Genomic DNA, 15,123 nt, shown 5'->3' with positions numbered 1-15,123 from the left:
GCCCCAACGGGAAGCCTAAAGCAGGACTGGAAAATAAGAGCAATCTCCCCACCTGTGATTTCCTGCAACTAGCATTCAGAAGCATTGCTGCCTCTGTCGGCCGAGCATAGCCATCAAGGCTAGTAGCCATCACTAGCCCTCTCCTCCATGAATTTGTCTAACCTTTTAAAGCCATAGGTATTGTAGTAAATGAGGGTAGCAAATGTCATTAAGTTTCCCAAAAACATCCCTACAGCTGCCCGTGCCACAACTGGTGAGGAACTGGCAAGTTTAGAATCAAGGAACGCCTCTTTCCTGGAAGCCTTACGACAGCCTGGGCATAGCAGCATCTTTGCTTGATCCCAAAAGAGAGAATAGGCTCTGGAGTCAGCTGGAGAATAGTAGCCACAACATCCAAGAAACTAGAAAAGCCAACAAGAAAGTTGGGAGCATCAAAACACGGCAGAGAAAGATGCAGGTCTGTAAGGTTCTGGGGAAGATCTTATGGGAATTTTATTATCTGCAACCATATTGTTTGTTAGTTCAGAGCCCTTGATAAAGGTTCTTATTTTAGAGAAGCAGCGACTCAGGCCCCCGCTCTGCCAAGGTTGAGAGTTGGGTTTAAGATCTAAACTTCGGATCCAGATTTCTGAAGGAACAAAGACGCCTCCTCCCTATTCCCCTCCTTGCCAGGGTACAGACAAGCATTTCTCATTCTCCAACATCGAAAGGAGTGTCTTTACATCATGGCAAAGGACAGGGCCCTCTCCACTGTAGTGTGCTGCTTAATAGAATGCCCTCCCCATCAAGAGTACAAGTAATACAGATGCAGAATAGGAAAAGTCGCTCCTCATTGCCTGGGTTTCTGTTGGCTGCAGTAACTGGTGTTTCTTCCCCTGGATGGCAATTTTAAAATTCTAAGGCATGAAAACTTCCTAGTCTTAACTGTTTGTGTCATGCCCTAGGATGAAGGTCAAGCTGGAAATACATTTAATAAATAAACCCAAACTACCCCTTCTTTGGGCTCACTTTCTCTCTCTCTGGGGCATCATATTGACCGAGACTGCTCGGCCACTAAAGACACACGTAAATAAACAATTCAGAGGCCAAGGCTTGTCTTGGAAATACTATTTTCCTCCAAAAATAAATAGGATACAAATGAACATAGGCCAAGTGCAAAGTTAGACAAAACTGGGTCCCCTGCAGCTGCTAGTCCATTTCCTCTTCCTCCTCGCCAGGCAGGAGGCTGCTCAAACTCTCCCGCGGTGGCTCTGGCACGTGGGGATCGTATGTCCATCTGGGAAAGACCCGCTTGTAGAGGGTCATCAGCACTGTGTCCTGGGACTTCAGCTGCCCATCAAACTGACATTTCATGTGGCCATGGGTACCTGCCAGCAGAGAAGAGATGGGGAGGCAGCAGGTTAAGACACCGTTCAGAGAGGGAGATCTGTTGGCATGCTCATATCATAAGCGCCCCCATCCCCTTCAAGAGCTGGGCCCGCATACTTACCCAGAGGCTCCTTGATGTGCCCCCGGCGCCCCCACTTGGTCCGGAGCTCCACTGGCTTGAACCACAATACATCCTCTGTAGGATATGAGAGAAAACAAAGAGTAGGTGGAACTCAGCTGCTGCCCACTGGTGCACATTCCAAAATGAAATTCCCCAGGCCTTGCTTTCATTCACAGAGTGCTCTGGAATACAGTGGGGTGGAAGGTGTCCATAGGATAGCACTGAACTAGCAGAACCTCCCTCTGGCTCAATATTCAGGCACTGCATTCCCAGGGGGAAATGAGTGTAGATTATTATATTTATTTACATCCCACCTTTTCCCTGGACTGGGACTCGAGGCAGCTGACACAAAGTAAAACAACACAGGTAAAACACAAAAAGCTAAAAAGCAATTGAGCTTCATTAGAATTGAAACTATATAAAACAAATCTATTAAGATACAGGTAATTAAAAACAGCACGGCACTATTAGAGCTCTTTCCTTAAAAAGCAGTCAGTTCCCTAAGACCTGTTGGAATGAAACAGTCTTCACTTGCCAGCAGAAGGACAAGAAAAGGAGCCAGTCTAGCTTCTCTAGGGCCCTCTAGAGACTCGGAGCAGCCACCGAGAAAAGGGCCTTCCCCAAAGATCTGAGTCTGGGTTATTCCACAGCAGCTAGCTTGCCATCCCATAGACAAACCCACCAGACTGGCAGCATGTGGTCAGGCAAGGCCTGTGCTGCCTTGCAGACCCAAGTCTAGGGCACTTCTCCAACTCCTCCCTAACGCAGCAGCTCTGCCAGATATTCTTCCCTCTGGGTCCCACCGTACCTCTGTTGAAGAACATGTAGCGCACAACTGCCATCTTGCTGAGAATCTTGAATGGGTGGCCGCTGAGCACCACCCGCTTGATCACCAGCCGGTCAGGGTCGACACTGAGCAGGGAGCCTGTGGCCAGGAGACTGTGAGCTCCTGCAGAGAAATGCAGTTATCAAGCGTGCTGCTGGATGGGCAACAGCGCTCAGTTCTAGGAGCCAGCTCACCAAAGCCTGTGCAATAAATGCAGGCTTCATCCAGCCAACAAAACAGTAGTAGCCTTGCGCCACTTTTCAAGTGGGAAAAGATATCAATAGTAACCAGCTGGCATCTATGGCAAGAGGCTGGAAATACTCTTGGCTCAAAGCCAAAGTCTATGCTTTTCTGCTACGCATGCTAAAAAATGGAAAGGAAAAGGAACACCCACCCACACATCACAGTACCATTAAACAGCACCAACACAAATATTTTAAAACTGCTGCAGTGCCACCAATAAATAAGACAGGGTGGTTCAAACAGACAGCTGTTCCCAACGAGCCCCAGGGGGCGATACTGCCCACTTTGGACACCACTGGTGTAGACAACCTTCCAAAGCCCATCACCCGCTGACTGCTTCGGACAACACCTCCCATCAGCCCCTGTCAGCACAACTGTAGTCCAAAGCATTGCGAGTGCGGCAGGCTGGAGCAGGCTGCTGCTCATGGGCAGGAACTGAGGCAGCAGCAGAAGAAGGCCCAGGGCTGACAACCCACCTGCCCCAAAGGCCCTCCCCCTCCCTCTAATGCAAAACTCACCATTGCTCTTCTGTCTGAACAGCAGCACAGAAGCAGGTGGGAAAGTGATGGGGCCATAGATGGTGGCGACCGTGGCGGTGTCTGCCCGCAGAAACTGCTCCAGCTTGTGCTTGTCAGCTGAGGGAAGGAAAGCACACCGTCAGCCCCTGCCCTGGAGCCGCAGGAACGTCTCTTTCACCAATCCTCAGCCCCTTTGTGGAATTACAAGGTTACAGAGCTCTGTCCAGGAAAGCTCCCAGGGACAGAATGGAAAGCTGTGGCTGCAGCCTCTGCCACTGAAGGGCCAACCTCACCTTGCTCCCCTTTTGCTGGGAGCATCAGGAAGGAGCTGCCTGGCACTCAGCAAGTGCGTCTGTCTGGCTCAGGGCAAGTAGCTGTGTGATGTCCCAGGCAGCACTGAAGCCCAGGATGATGCAGCTAGAAAGGTAGCAGGGGCCTTTTCCAGCCTGAAGGTCCACCTAGTCTACCTTCCAGTGGTAGGTGGAGCAACAGATCTGAGCCTTACCTTTGGCTTATCATTGGCTAGCAGCCTATACAGTATTCCAAACATGCAAACATCAGACACACACAAACACACTTTGTCCAGGCAAACAATGTAGTGCAACTGAACCTCACACCCTTACTTGCAAAAACTGAATTACATGCACTCTGCTTTGGTGGCACCCTTCCAGGCAACAGCTGCAGTGGAGGAAGGAGAGAGACTAAGACAGAACAGAGGGAGGCAGGCAGAGGAAGAAGAAATATTTTTCTCTGCTCGGCGGATAAATGGAGGTGCAAGCAGAAGATAAAGGCTGGAATGGATCTGCAGAGGCTGCCTGCCTCTCTCCCTGCCTGCCTCTTTGCTCCCTTCTGCAGCCAAGGGGGCAGGATCTAGTCACCTGACAAGTGGAGACACAGGGAGGTCCTCCACATGGGGTTCCTCCATTGCGAGCCAGCAGCTTTTGGCTATGTGCAATTTTGCGTACATGTGCTGCTCCTGGAACAGAAGCCTCACGTGAGATGCGTTTGCACTATACATTCCAGACCACCCAAAGTATTCAACGACGGCACAACACAGGGCTGGGGCATCTGAAGACCCGCTACCCTGTTCTACGTGTTCAGCATAGGACTTTCACCAAGACTTCTCTGGACACACACATTCGCAGAACCAACTGCAGGGGCCCAAACAGGAAGCCTGGGGCACAAGAAGGAAAAACGCTCATTCACCTGAACTGTGCTGGGAGTAGAGCGGGGAGGCTCGGAAGCGGCGGAAGCCGCAATGGACAATCACCTCCTCCTTAGACCGGACAGGCTCGCTGTCACCCGGCTGACGTCTCACCAGGAGGTTGAGCACAGACATCTGCAGAGAGTGCGGAGAAGAAAGGGGAGGAAAAGAGGGAGCCTTAGGAATAGCCCAAACTCACTCCCAAGACAGACAAGAGGAGCCTCTGATCACCAAATGCTTGTCAGGTGTCATAAGAACAGAACAAGATCCTGGCTGCACGATCAGGCCAAAGGGGCCCCATCTAGTCCAGCATTCTGTTCTCACAGCGGCCACACGGCAAGCAAGACTTGAGCACAAGAGCACTTTCCCCTCCTGTGGTTTTCAGAAACTGGTATTCAGAAGCACTGCTGCCTCCAACTGGGGAGGCAGAGCAGAGCCATTGTGGCTGGTAGCCATCGATAACCCTCTGCTTCATTAATTTGTCTAATCTTTTAAAGCCATCCAGGTTAGCGGCCAATCACTGTGGGAAGGAGTTCCATAGTTTAACTACGCGTTTCATGTAGAAGGACTTTATTTCATCTGTCCTAAATCTTCCAATATTCTGCTTCATTTGGATGTCCACAAGTTCTCGTGTTGAGGAGAGAAAACTTTTCTTTATCTACTTTCTCCATGTGATGCTAAATTTAACAAGCTTCTATCATGTCTCTTCTTACTTGCCTTTTCCTTAAACTAAAAAACCCCAGATGCTGCAACCTTTTCCCTTGATCATTTTGGTTGCCCTTCCAACGTTAGACAGGTTCAGACATTGTGATGAAAAGCTGTCAGCTTAAGTGAAGGGGGCACAGCACAGCTGGGTGTGGCCAGAACCCCCAATTGCTCCCCTCCCCATTCACCTTTTGTTCGTAAGGAAGCAGCGTGAAGAGCAACAGAGGCACCTGCTGCTGGAAACTCTCCATGACCGAGACGGGGACACTGCAGATGTGCAGCGTGACATAACAGCCGACCTGCGGAAAGGGAAGACAGAGGGGTGAAAGAGCAAACCTGGCAGCACCTGGAGCAAAGTAGGAAATGGTGGGTTCAGAAAGCAGGAAGGAGCAGAAACCCTGCCCATCAGCAAACAGGTACCGGAGGCCAGAAAAGGATTGTAAGCAATTTGGAAACACCAGTCTTTACCAAGCTGGTCAACCAAGATGGCCATACGATGCTGATGCAAGTTGTCCTTCAAAACATTTGAAGAGCACCAGATTGGCAGAGGCTGCCCCAGACAACCAAATGCCAAGAGCTGGTTTAAATGTGCACAGACTCATTGCATGTGAAACCCCAAGCAATGGATCAGGATGGGCAAGGCCCCACCGCCCCCACTTTCTCTAAAGCAGGGGTGGGCAGCCTAAGGCCCTCCAACCGTGGCTGGCCAACAACTCCCACTCACCCTGCCTACTGGCCATTCTAGCTGCGGCTGACAGGAGATACAGCCCAGCAGCATCGGGGGGCCACGGGCTCTCCACCCTGGGCCTCGTTTGCAAGCTCTGATGCACTTTCACCTGGTGCAGTTTCACCCAAACTGAGAAATCTCAGTAATAAGCTGAGGTCGCACATCAAGGGCTGCCAAATGAGGAAGTGTGCATGCACACAAAAGCTCATACCAATAACAAACATCGTTGGTCCCTAAGGTGCTACTAGAAGGATTTGTTTCGTTTTGCTTCGACTACGGCAGACCAGCACGGCTACCTACCTGTGCCAAATGAAGCTCCAAGTTCCAAAGCCTGCACTGATTATCCTAAAACTGAACAAAGCCTTAACGGGATGCCGGCTACAAACCTTGTTTCACTGAACTATTCAGTTTCCTCAGAAGGAAACAGAAAAATCATAAACCTTAACACCCTACTGCCTTATACAGAATCAAACCATTGGTTCAACTAGCCCAATACTCAGCAATCTGAAATTAGCAGGGGGACAAACAAGATGCTTTCACCCCAGTGTGGCTCCCCTTTATTACAAGACAGCAACATAACCCACAAACACCCCGGACAGCATACAAATTGATATCGTATTTTTCGCTCTCTATGCTACCATATTTTTTGCTCTATAAGACGCAGCTTTTCCCTCCTAAAAAGTAAGGGGAAATGTGTGTGCATCTTATGGAGCGAATGCAGGCTGCGCGGCTAAGCCAGAAGCCAGAACAGTGAGAGGGATCGCTGTGCAGTGCTCCCTCTTGCTGTTCTAGCTTCTGGGATAGCCCCTCAGTCCCTTCCCCCGCCTCCCGGAAAAGCCCCCAAGACGGGCTGGCCTTCTCCCTCCTTGGGGAAAAGCCTGCAAGCGCCGCACAAACGCTCAACATGGCTCATGAAAGGGAGTGCTGAGCAAAGCCTGGGATGCATACAGGCTCTGCTCAAAGCTCCCTTTAAATATTGTTTTTTTTTCTTGCATTCCCTCTCTAAAAACTAGGTGTGTCTTATGGAGCGAAAAATACAGTAATTTGATTCAGCAACCCCCCAATTTCTCTCACCGCCAACAAAAACTAACAACTGAATAGATGAAGAACCTATCCACATGACGCTGACACATGATCCAACGCATGCACTGTGCAAAAGAAGGAAAAATCATTACCCCCTTCCTTCTCCCACCTCTCTCTCTCCCCATACCTTTCTCCCCCACTCATAATGTCTATGATAGAAATATCTCACACCAAATGTAACAGACTTGCAGATAGGAGTTTAGGAACTAAAAAAAGAAACAGACCTTTTATGTACCTTTGTTATCCATGAAATCATTTCAATAAAACCAATAGTAAAAAACCTAGCCCATTGTTGTGGACTAGCCTTCTTCAACCTGATGCCCCCCAGAGGTTTTGCACCACGGCTGCTATCAGACCCCATCAGCTTCTGCATGAGGCTAGGGCTAAAGGGAATTGCAGTCCGAAACACCTGGCAGGCATCAGATGGGCTGTCCTGGAGGGAAGCCAGGAGCAAGGAAAGGGGGCTGAGGCTCTGGCCCCACTCAGAGGAAACTTTACTCAGGCCCATCTCTGGCTTCCAAGATTTCAGAAGACCAGCAGCCTTGCACTTTCCAGCTTCTCTTTGCAACCACAAGAGGTAGAAACTTGCTCTCATGTTTGAAGGAAAATCCACAAGGTGCTCAAGCCTCTCAGTTCTGTGCCGAGTTGTTGCAGGTTCTACACAACCAAGGAATCGCAGGCCACAGGCAACCCCAGCTGATATGGCTTTTGCCCTCCATCGTGGCACGGACTAGCTCAAGCTACATGGAGCTCTTGCCCCTGCAGGTGCTTTCGGCTCGCTCCTCTTTTGCCCGGAGCTTGCTTCAGGGGAGGCTGGGTGCAAATGATCCCATGCCCACAGTCAGGCTGTCTCCCACTCCTCTGCCCTCCAACTCTGCAATTTTTTAACAGGACCGATGGGACCAAGGAGCCTTCAGGGTGTATGGCAGAACCAGACCAACTGATCTGGGGCCTGGAGGAAAGGCCTACCTCAGCTTCACTGCTCTCCTCCTTCTCCAGCTGCCGGAAGACGTGTTTCCTCGTCCGGGAGAAATCCTGGAACTGGAAGATCCGGGCATAGTCCCTGGGCAGGTTCTCTTTGGGGTCCCATGGAGAGGTCCGGAAACTTTTCAGTCCTCTGTATTTTTGGAACCTGGAGACAACCAGAGGGAGTCAGCACTCCAAGAGACCCGGCCTCTTGCCTTTGCCTATCCCACAAAGCCCAGCCTAACATGAACCCGGGCATCAAGACCCGGCCTCGCTTTGGCAACTGGCCACGATAAATGTAGCAAACCAGGAGTGCCATCCCATTGCAGGCACTCCTACCTTTTCACCCTACATGTATGAGGCTCTTACCGGATCCGGGCCGCCACATCTCGTGGTGTGTCCACCTCATCTGGAAACATCTCCTCCTGCCGCTCCTGCCTGTACTTCTCCAGAATTGCCTCATTGTCCTCCATCTTCTCATCGTCCAAGAGGGTCATGTCTGGACCCTCCTCTTCCTCTGTGGCCTCTTCATCCTCCTCCTCCTCCTCCTCTTCACTGCCACTCCCATCCTAGCATATGAAAAAGCAACCCATGTGGGGTTGTGAGAGACAAGAGAGAAATTGAGCAGCTGCAGTGGATCTTCAAGAGCCATGGGTGTCTGAAGAAAGAAACCTTTTAAAGGAAAAAGGCACCATGTCTAATTGGTATACTACTACTTGAAGAATGACATGAAATGAAAAATAAAATAAAATACTAGGCTGGCAGTCAAGACAGACACTCGTGGCTTGCCATCTCTCTTTGCTATGCTCTTACAACCATGTTCTTCTTTATGGATCACAGAAGATCCACAGCTGAGGGGAAGAGGATCTGCCTTGCAAGCAACAGGTCCCAGATTCAATTCCTGATGGCATCTCCAGGTAGGGCTAGGAGAGCCTCTGCCAGTCAGTGCAGACAATATCAAGCTAGACAGACCAATGGTCTGACTCTGCATATGGCGGTTTCCTATCCCCCTCCCCGGATTCTGACCTCTCAGTGCTATGCACCCACAACGCTGCTCTTCATTCCACCATCAGCAGGGGTCCACTAATGTATCTCACCACCAAAACATGTTCCTGGCTCTCAAGAGAAGATGCCAAGCAGGAGATGACTCCTTCTGCTGGGTCACGCTAGCTCCAAGGTTCAAGCCTCCCTCCCTTTCTACTTTCTTCCCAACACAAATCAAGTAAGAGATACCCTTTGCCTCTCTACCCTACCCTTTGAACACATGCCAAAAGACTTTGCCAGTACTGGCAGCAAGCATAGAGTCCAGCTAGTAAGCCAAGCCAACATTTTAGGGTTCCTGCAAGTCCCCCGCTTCTTGCACCCAGCTGTTCCTGAACAGTCCAGAATACCTACAATGAATCCATTCTCCCCAGCTCTCCTCCTTCCCCACTTGCCCATCAGATGTCCAGCTACACCTTCCTGCTGTGCACTAACCCCAATCCCATTACCTGGGAGATGGGCTCTTCCACCATATTCTCTTCCTTGTCTTCCTCCTCATCGTCCTCCTCACTGCCACTCTCCAATTCGTCATTCTTGTCCAGGATCCAGGCAGCCTGGTAGGCAGATGTGCCTTTGGGGACCCTCTTGGTCATCTTCTTCCTCTGTGCCAGGGACTCTGGAAGTGCAAGCGCAGTTAGCCAGCGTCAGAGAGAGAGAAAGAGATCACTGCTCCTCATCTGGCCAAACTGAAGCAGTTACAGCAAATGCTGCTTTACAGCACCAGGAAAGTGAAGCTGAACTATTTAAAAGCACACACTGCTGGTGCTTTTACACACTACCGTTAAAAAGCAATAAAACGATTTGTAATACCAAAAACTATAAACCTACCCAGACATTTAAAAAGCTGGCTCAAGCTGCAAACTGTTTTTTGTATATTGTTATTTAGACTTTCTGGACATCACAAATAGTTCTTGATGATTTTTCTTAGTGCTAATTCTATTGGGTTTACAAAAATAAATAAATCACTTTGAGGGTTTTTCTTTTTACAATCAAGCAGTGTATAAAGTTAATGAAATGTATAATTTAACAGGGAAGCAGCGTTTGAAGCCCAACCCAGACCATAATGAGCCTGAAAGAGAAGGAGAGCCTCAGCCCGGCCCACGTGTAAAGTGGCATCCTTCAAGACGGCTGGTCTAAAGGAGGCAGGTAGGATGGAAAAGGCTCAGACTGACCCTCAGCCTCCTTCAGCTCCTCCTCGGTGGGCCAGGTCTGCTCTCCATCCATGGGATCAGGGGTCACTTCTGACTGCAGAGACTCTTGCTTGCTGGCTTCAGCCTTGCTGAGCACCTTCACGTCTTCCTCCATCTCCTCTTCTCTCCTGACAAAGTCATCCTAGGAACCAGGAGGGAGAAGTTCAAGTATGGCCATCTGGGGGCAAAGGAGCTGCTTTCTCCCCATCCCCCCACAGCCCTTGCTGCCTCCTCCTACCTTCCAGTTCCTGCCCCCCACCCTACCAGCCAGGGAACAGAACCTACCTGGTCCCCCATGCTCCTTGGGTGTATTTTTGCAGTTCTGGGGTTCAGAGCAAAGGGCTCTGGGGAGGCATCCACCTGACTCATCTGGAAGTCCCCGTGTCCCACAATATGCACCAAGCTGTTCACGTTCAGGCTCCGTCCCCTGACGTAGCCAGACACCTTCAGGGTCCCCACCAAGGCACTGTCTGTGCTGGGCACGAAAGTGGCGGCAGTGGCCAGCAGGTGAGCCCTCCGGTCTCGGAAGGCCAGATGCCGCTGCTTCTGGCTGGCCAGGTGCTGCAGCAGCAGGGTGGACTCCTGCTCTGTGTCGAGGGGAAAGAGCCTGTCTTCAGGGAACCTCTTCTCGATGGCTTTGTTCAGCTTCTTGCGACAGTCAATCTGCTTCTTTAGCGGCTGGTCACAAAGACCTTGAACAGCAAGGCCTGTAGGTGACAAACGGGAGAGAAATGGGCCACAGTGATCCATGCGACGGTCATCTCCAGGCTTGACTACTGTAATTCGCTCTATGCGGGGCTGCCCTTGAAGCTGTCCCAGAAACTCCAGCGGGTGCAGAATGCGGCAGCGAGGCTCCTCACGGGGTCTCCGCCATGGGAGCATATTCATCCTGTGCTTTTCAAGCTGCACTGGCTCCCGGTGGAGTACAGGGTCAAATTTAAGGTGCTGCTTTTGACCTTTAAAGCCCTTCACGGCCTAGGACCCTCGTACCTACGGGTCCGCCTCTCCTGGTATGCCCCACGGAGAGCCTCAAGGTCCATAAATAACAACACCCTAGTGGTCCTGGGCCCTAAGGAAGTTAGATTGGCTTCGACCAGATCCAGGGCCTTCACAACTCTGGCTCCGGCCTGGTGGAACGCTCTGCCTGATGAGACCAGGGCCCTGCAGGATCTGATTTCTTTCCGCAGGGCCTGTAAGACAGAGTTGTTCCGCCTGGCCTTTGGCTTGGAGCCAATTTGATTCGCTCCCTCTCTTTCTTTTTTCTTTTCCTTCTCCTCCTGCAATAAGGCTACATTTTAATATTTTAATGTTTCAATATTTAATGTATTTTAATTTTGTTTTTAAGTTGTAATCATTCAACTTGTTTTTACTATTGCTTGTAAACCGCTCTGAGCCCGGCCTTGGCTGGGGAGGGTGGGGTTTAAATAAAAATAATAATAATAATAATTATTATTATTATTATTATTATTATTATTATTATTATTATCATCAACGGCTGGGTAGGCTTTAATGTCTGCTTACAGGCAGCTGCGGAGCTCAGGGGACCCCCCAAGGCAGGGCAGACCAAAACCTCTAGATGCCAGCAAGGTATCCCTGAGATAGCTCAGTTGGTAGAGCATGAGACTCTTCATCTCAGGGTTATGGGTTCAAGCCCCACATTCAGCAAAAAGATTCCTGCATTGCAGGGGGTTGGACCTGATGGCCCTTGGGGTCCTTTCCAGCTCTACAATTCTACAAACGTAAGCAGCCTTGCAGCATTGACTGGAAGCCCACTGCCCATCCCTTCCATAAGTTGGTATAAGTTCAACAACACAGGGTGAGGCATAACGGATCAGAACCAAAATTTGTCTCATCTGCCATCCCATTTCCAATTCAGGCCAGCCAAATGTCTCTTGATAAACAGACACGACAGCCTGCCCTGTTTGTGTACAATATCTGTGGCTTGGGGAGAGACTGCTAATGAACACGGTTGCTCAATTTAGCTCTCACAGGCAGCAGCTGCGAAAGATCTGTCCCTCTTTGTGAACTGGTCTAATCCCTTTTAATATGAGACCTGATGGGCCGCTCTCTCTGGCCTCTGCCACCAGCCACAGGATCAAGGGCCTCCTCCCCCCTGCCTCCCAGGAAGAACACTATGGCAAGGAGGAGATCAGCCCATTCCCATCTATCAGCCAAAGGAACATGAGCTGCAAGCTTACACCCGCCTTGCCGGCCAGAAATAACACTTGGCTCCGGCTGCCATTTGCCCCAAGGCAGCAGAAGGGAGAGGAAAGAACCTTCTGGCCCCACCCTTTGGCCAAAGAGAAAAGAGCCACAATCCACTGCTCAGACAAGAACACCAGCACTGCCTGAACTGAATGTAAATGCTTGTAACTCAGCACTTCAATCTGACCTTGAAGGACTCTTTCCTCTCCTTTTCCTGCCATTCCCCACGTTTACATGTTGCATTTTTAGTTTATATGCCTGTTGGCAAAGTCTGCCTGCCTCTCTCTAGCTTGAGCCGCTTTGTCTGAAAATCAGGATAAAAAGAACAGTACAGTGGTGCCTCGCAAGACGAAATTAATCCGTTCCGTGAGGCTCTTCGTATAGCGGTTTTTTCGTCTTGCGAAGCAAGCCCATTGACAGCTTAGTGGATTAGCGCTATTAGCAGTTTAGCGGCTTCTAGCGGATCAGCTGATAAGCGGCTTATCAGCAGATCAGCTAATAAGCGGCTTAGCGGCTTAGGAAAAGGGGGGAAAGGGGGGGAAAGGCGCAGGAACTCGCAAGACATTTCGTCTTGCAAAGCAAGCCCATAGGGAAATTCGTTTTGCGAAGCGCCTCCAGAACGGAAAACCCTTTCGTCTAGCGGGTTTTCCGTCTTGCGAGGCGTTCGTCTTGCGGGGCACCACTGTAAATACCCCTGTGTCTTAACTGGAGGTTGCCCGGCTCCCTCACACAGTCTATAATTCAGATGTTCTTCCCAGTTATGCAGCTTGGTCTCCCCACTTCAAACCCTGGCATCCAAACACTGTTCAGTTCTGCTAGGAGGGATTTGGTAAAGGAAGAGCCCCCTCCTGCTAGCACAGCAGCTTTCGACACTGTTCTCACCATAGCTGGGGAGGCCCTGTGCAAAGATGCAGGAAAGGCAGTAGTCTCCAGCGGCATCCCAGCCCTCGTGAGGATCCAGCACAAAAAGGAGGGTGTCTGCAACCTTGGCCAGGTCCAGCACAGCATGGAGGTTCCCTGGGTGACAAGAAAGGCACAGGTGAAGGTGGAGGCTGGCGTGTTGCGACGACAGTGTCTCAGTACGCTAAGGTGCCCCTACCTGTGTCAGCCACCACAAAGCGCCACCGGAGTCTGGATTGGTGGCACAGCAGGCCAAAACCTGGTGGGCCCATCTTGGTTTGGCACACAGTAGAAGCTGCACTGCTCTGAAACAGGCTCAAGGCTCTTGGGATAGCGACGCCAGCATGCAGCGGGACTACCACCACCAAGTGGGGTGGCCCATCCTTGCGACCCAAGTTCCGCTTTTCTTCCAACACCTGTGACCAAGAAAAAGCAAACACAGGTCCTTTCATGGAGGAGAGGACTATTGATGGCCACTAAGCACAACGACTATGCTCTGCCGTCAGAGGCAGCAATGCTGCTGAACGCCAGCTGCTGGAAACTGCAGGAGGGGAGAGGACACTTTCGTTTGAATCCTGCTTGCAGGTTTCCCACAGGCATCTGGAATAGATGGCCCCCTTTGGCCTGATCCAGCAGATGCCCTTCTTATGTTTTTCTCCGTCCCCTGTAGAAGCAGGAAGAGGCTTGCCCTCCACCCCACCAGCTTCTCACTGACTCACCAGCTCCCTGCACTGCTGGCGGAGCTGCCAGGCCCGGTGCTTGCGGTCCAATTTGGCCAAATTGCGGTGCCGCTGCTGGCTGAGTGTCTTAGCAGGGACCCGGCCTAAGGAAAGGGCGGAGAGAGAAGAGAAAAAGCTCTCAATGCGTACGGTGCTACGCTATACATAACAGAATTCAGAGGAAGACATGGAGTTAGGGAAACTGTTTAAATACTGCTCTTGAGCATATGCACCCACACTACTGAGCCAAGCTTACCATTATGACTCATTGCCCACCAATCATTTTATTTGTTTATTTATTTAATCAAATTCGTATATTGCTTGATTGAATAAAACCTCAAAGCAGTTAACAATATGAATAAAGCGAGAGGTTTTTTTCTGTAAAAACAAAACGTTCCAAAAATTAAAAACAGCAATAAACTAAAAGCACACCAGCGTTCTAGATACCTGGTTATCTAAGCAAAAATGTTTTTAGCAGGTGCTGAAAAGAGTGCAGTGAGGGCGCCTGCCCGGTATCAATAGGCAGGGCGTTCCAAAGCGCTTCCTGCACTTTTTCTTACAGCTGCAAAAAGGAGCGCTATGTGGCACCTGTAATCCTGCCAGTTCCGCTGATTGAAGCGGTTTCAAGAGGGCGTACGTGGGGTAAAAGGGGGTCTCGCAGCTAAACTGGTCCCAAGTTCTCTGGCACAGCCATCCAGGCTCTGCCTGTCTCGGAAGAACTGCCCGCCCCCACCCCCGGACCAGTGAAACAGGCACAGGCAAACTCGGCCCTCCAGATGTTTGGGGACTACAACTCCCATCATCCCTAGCTAACAGGACCAGTGGTGAGGGATGATGGGAATTGTAGTCTCCAATCATCTGGAGGGCCGAGTTTGCCTGTGCCTGAGCTGAAGGATGCCATCGACTTCACGCAGGACAGGACTGCATATACATGCACAGACGGGCCTCCTCACCGCCCTGCTTCTTCGCGCTGCTCCCGCTGTGCCTCCCGCTCTTGTGCGGCTTGTTCTGCTGCTTCAGGGACCCGGCCCGGTGGGCCCCGCCGCCTCCGCTCTTCCTCGCCATGGCCACGCGCTCCCCTCGCTTGGGTGCCAGGCAGGAAGTGACGTGCCTACGCTTCCGCTAACACAAACCAAGACCCGCCTCCGGGCCGAGAATGGCCGCTCTCCGCTCCTGACCTCTTCCGGGGCTGTGGGCCGCTCTAGCCTCCCTCTCGAAGGTTCCCTCCGCCGTGCCAGGCGTACGGCTGAGAAAGGCTCCACGCAGGCGCGTTGTGTTGTTGTGGGGGCCAGCCGGGACTGTGGCGT

General features: G+C 50.9%; 1 protein-coding gene across 1 annotated transcript; it reads right to left on the bottom strand.

Moving 5' to 3' along the window:
* Positions 1-1,092: 1,092 nt before the first annotated feature.
* Positions 1,093-14,929, bottom strand: TSR1 (TSR1 ribosome maturation factor). The gene is made up of 15 exons (XM_081868439.1): positions 14,770-14,929; positions 13,817-13,920; positions 13,297-13,513; positions 13,080-13,214; positions 10,278-10,699; positions 9,975-10,134; positions 9,252-9,418; positions 8,131-8,330; positions 7,765-7,927; positions 5,174-5,284; positions 4,283-4,415; positions 3,077-3,193; positions 2,298-2,438; positions 1,490-1,564; positions 1,093-1,367 (listed from the first exon to the last, which is right to left on the bottom strand). The coding sequence occupies exons 1-15, from the start codon at positions 14,879-14,881 to the stop codon at positions 1,189-1,191; spliced, it is 2,436 nt and encodes an 811-aa protein (XP_081724565.1). The 5' UTR covers positions 14,882-14,929; the 3' UTR covers positions 1,093-1,188.
* Positions 14,930-15,123: the final 194 nt, after the last annotated feature.

The sequence above is a fragment of the Podarcis erhardii genome (genome assembly GCF_964252035.2).
Source record: "Podarcis erhardii genome assembly, chromosome: 7".
Taxonomy (NCBI): domain Eukaryota; kingdom Metazoa; phylum Chordata; class Lepidosauria; order Squamata; family Lacertidae; genus Podarcis; species Podarcis erhardii.
The sequence above is the reverse complement of the archived record's forward strand: the minus strand, read 5'-3'. Positions and strand labels throughout refer to the sequence as shown.

Bases quoted from the DNA above. Each gene is read 5' to 3' on its own strand.
- TSR1 (XM_081868439.1), bottom strand. From the start codon at position 14,881: ATGGCGAGGAAGAGCGGAGGCGGCGGGGCCCACCGGGCCGGGTCCCTG. The intron at 5,285-7,764 runs GTAGGCCTTTCC...CCCTTTCCGCAG, and splicing joins AGGAGAGCAGTGAAGCTGAG to GTCGGCTGTTATGTCACGCT. The intron at 1,565-2,297 runs GTACGGTGGGAC...CATATCCTACAG, and splicing joins CTACATGTTCTTCAACAGAG to AGGATGTATTGTGGTTCAAG.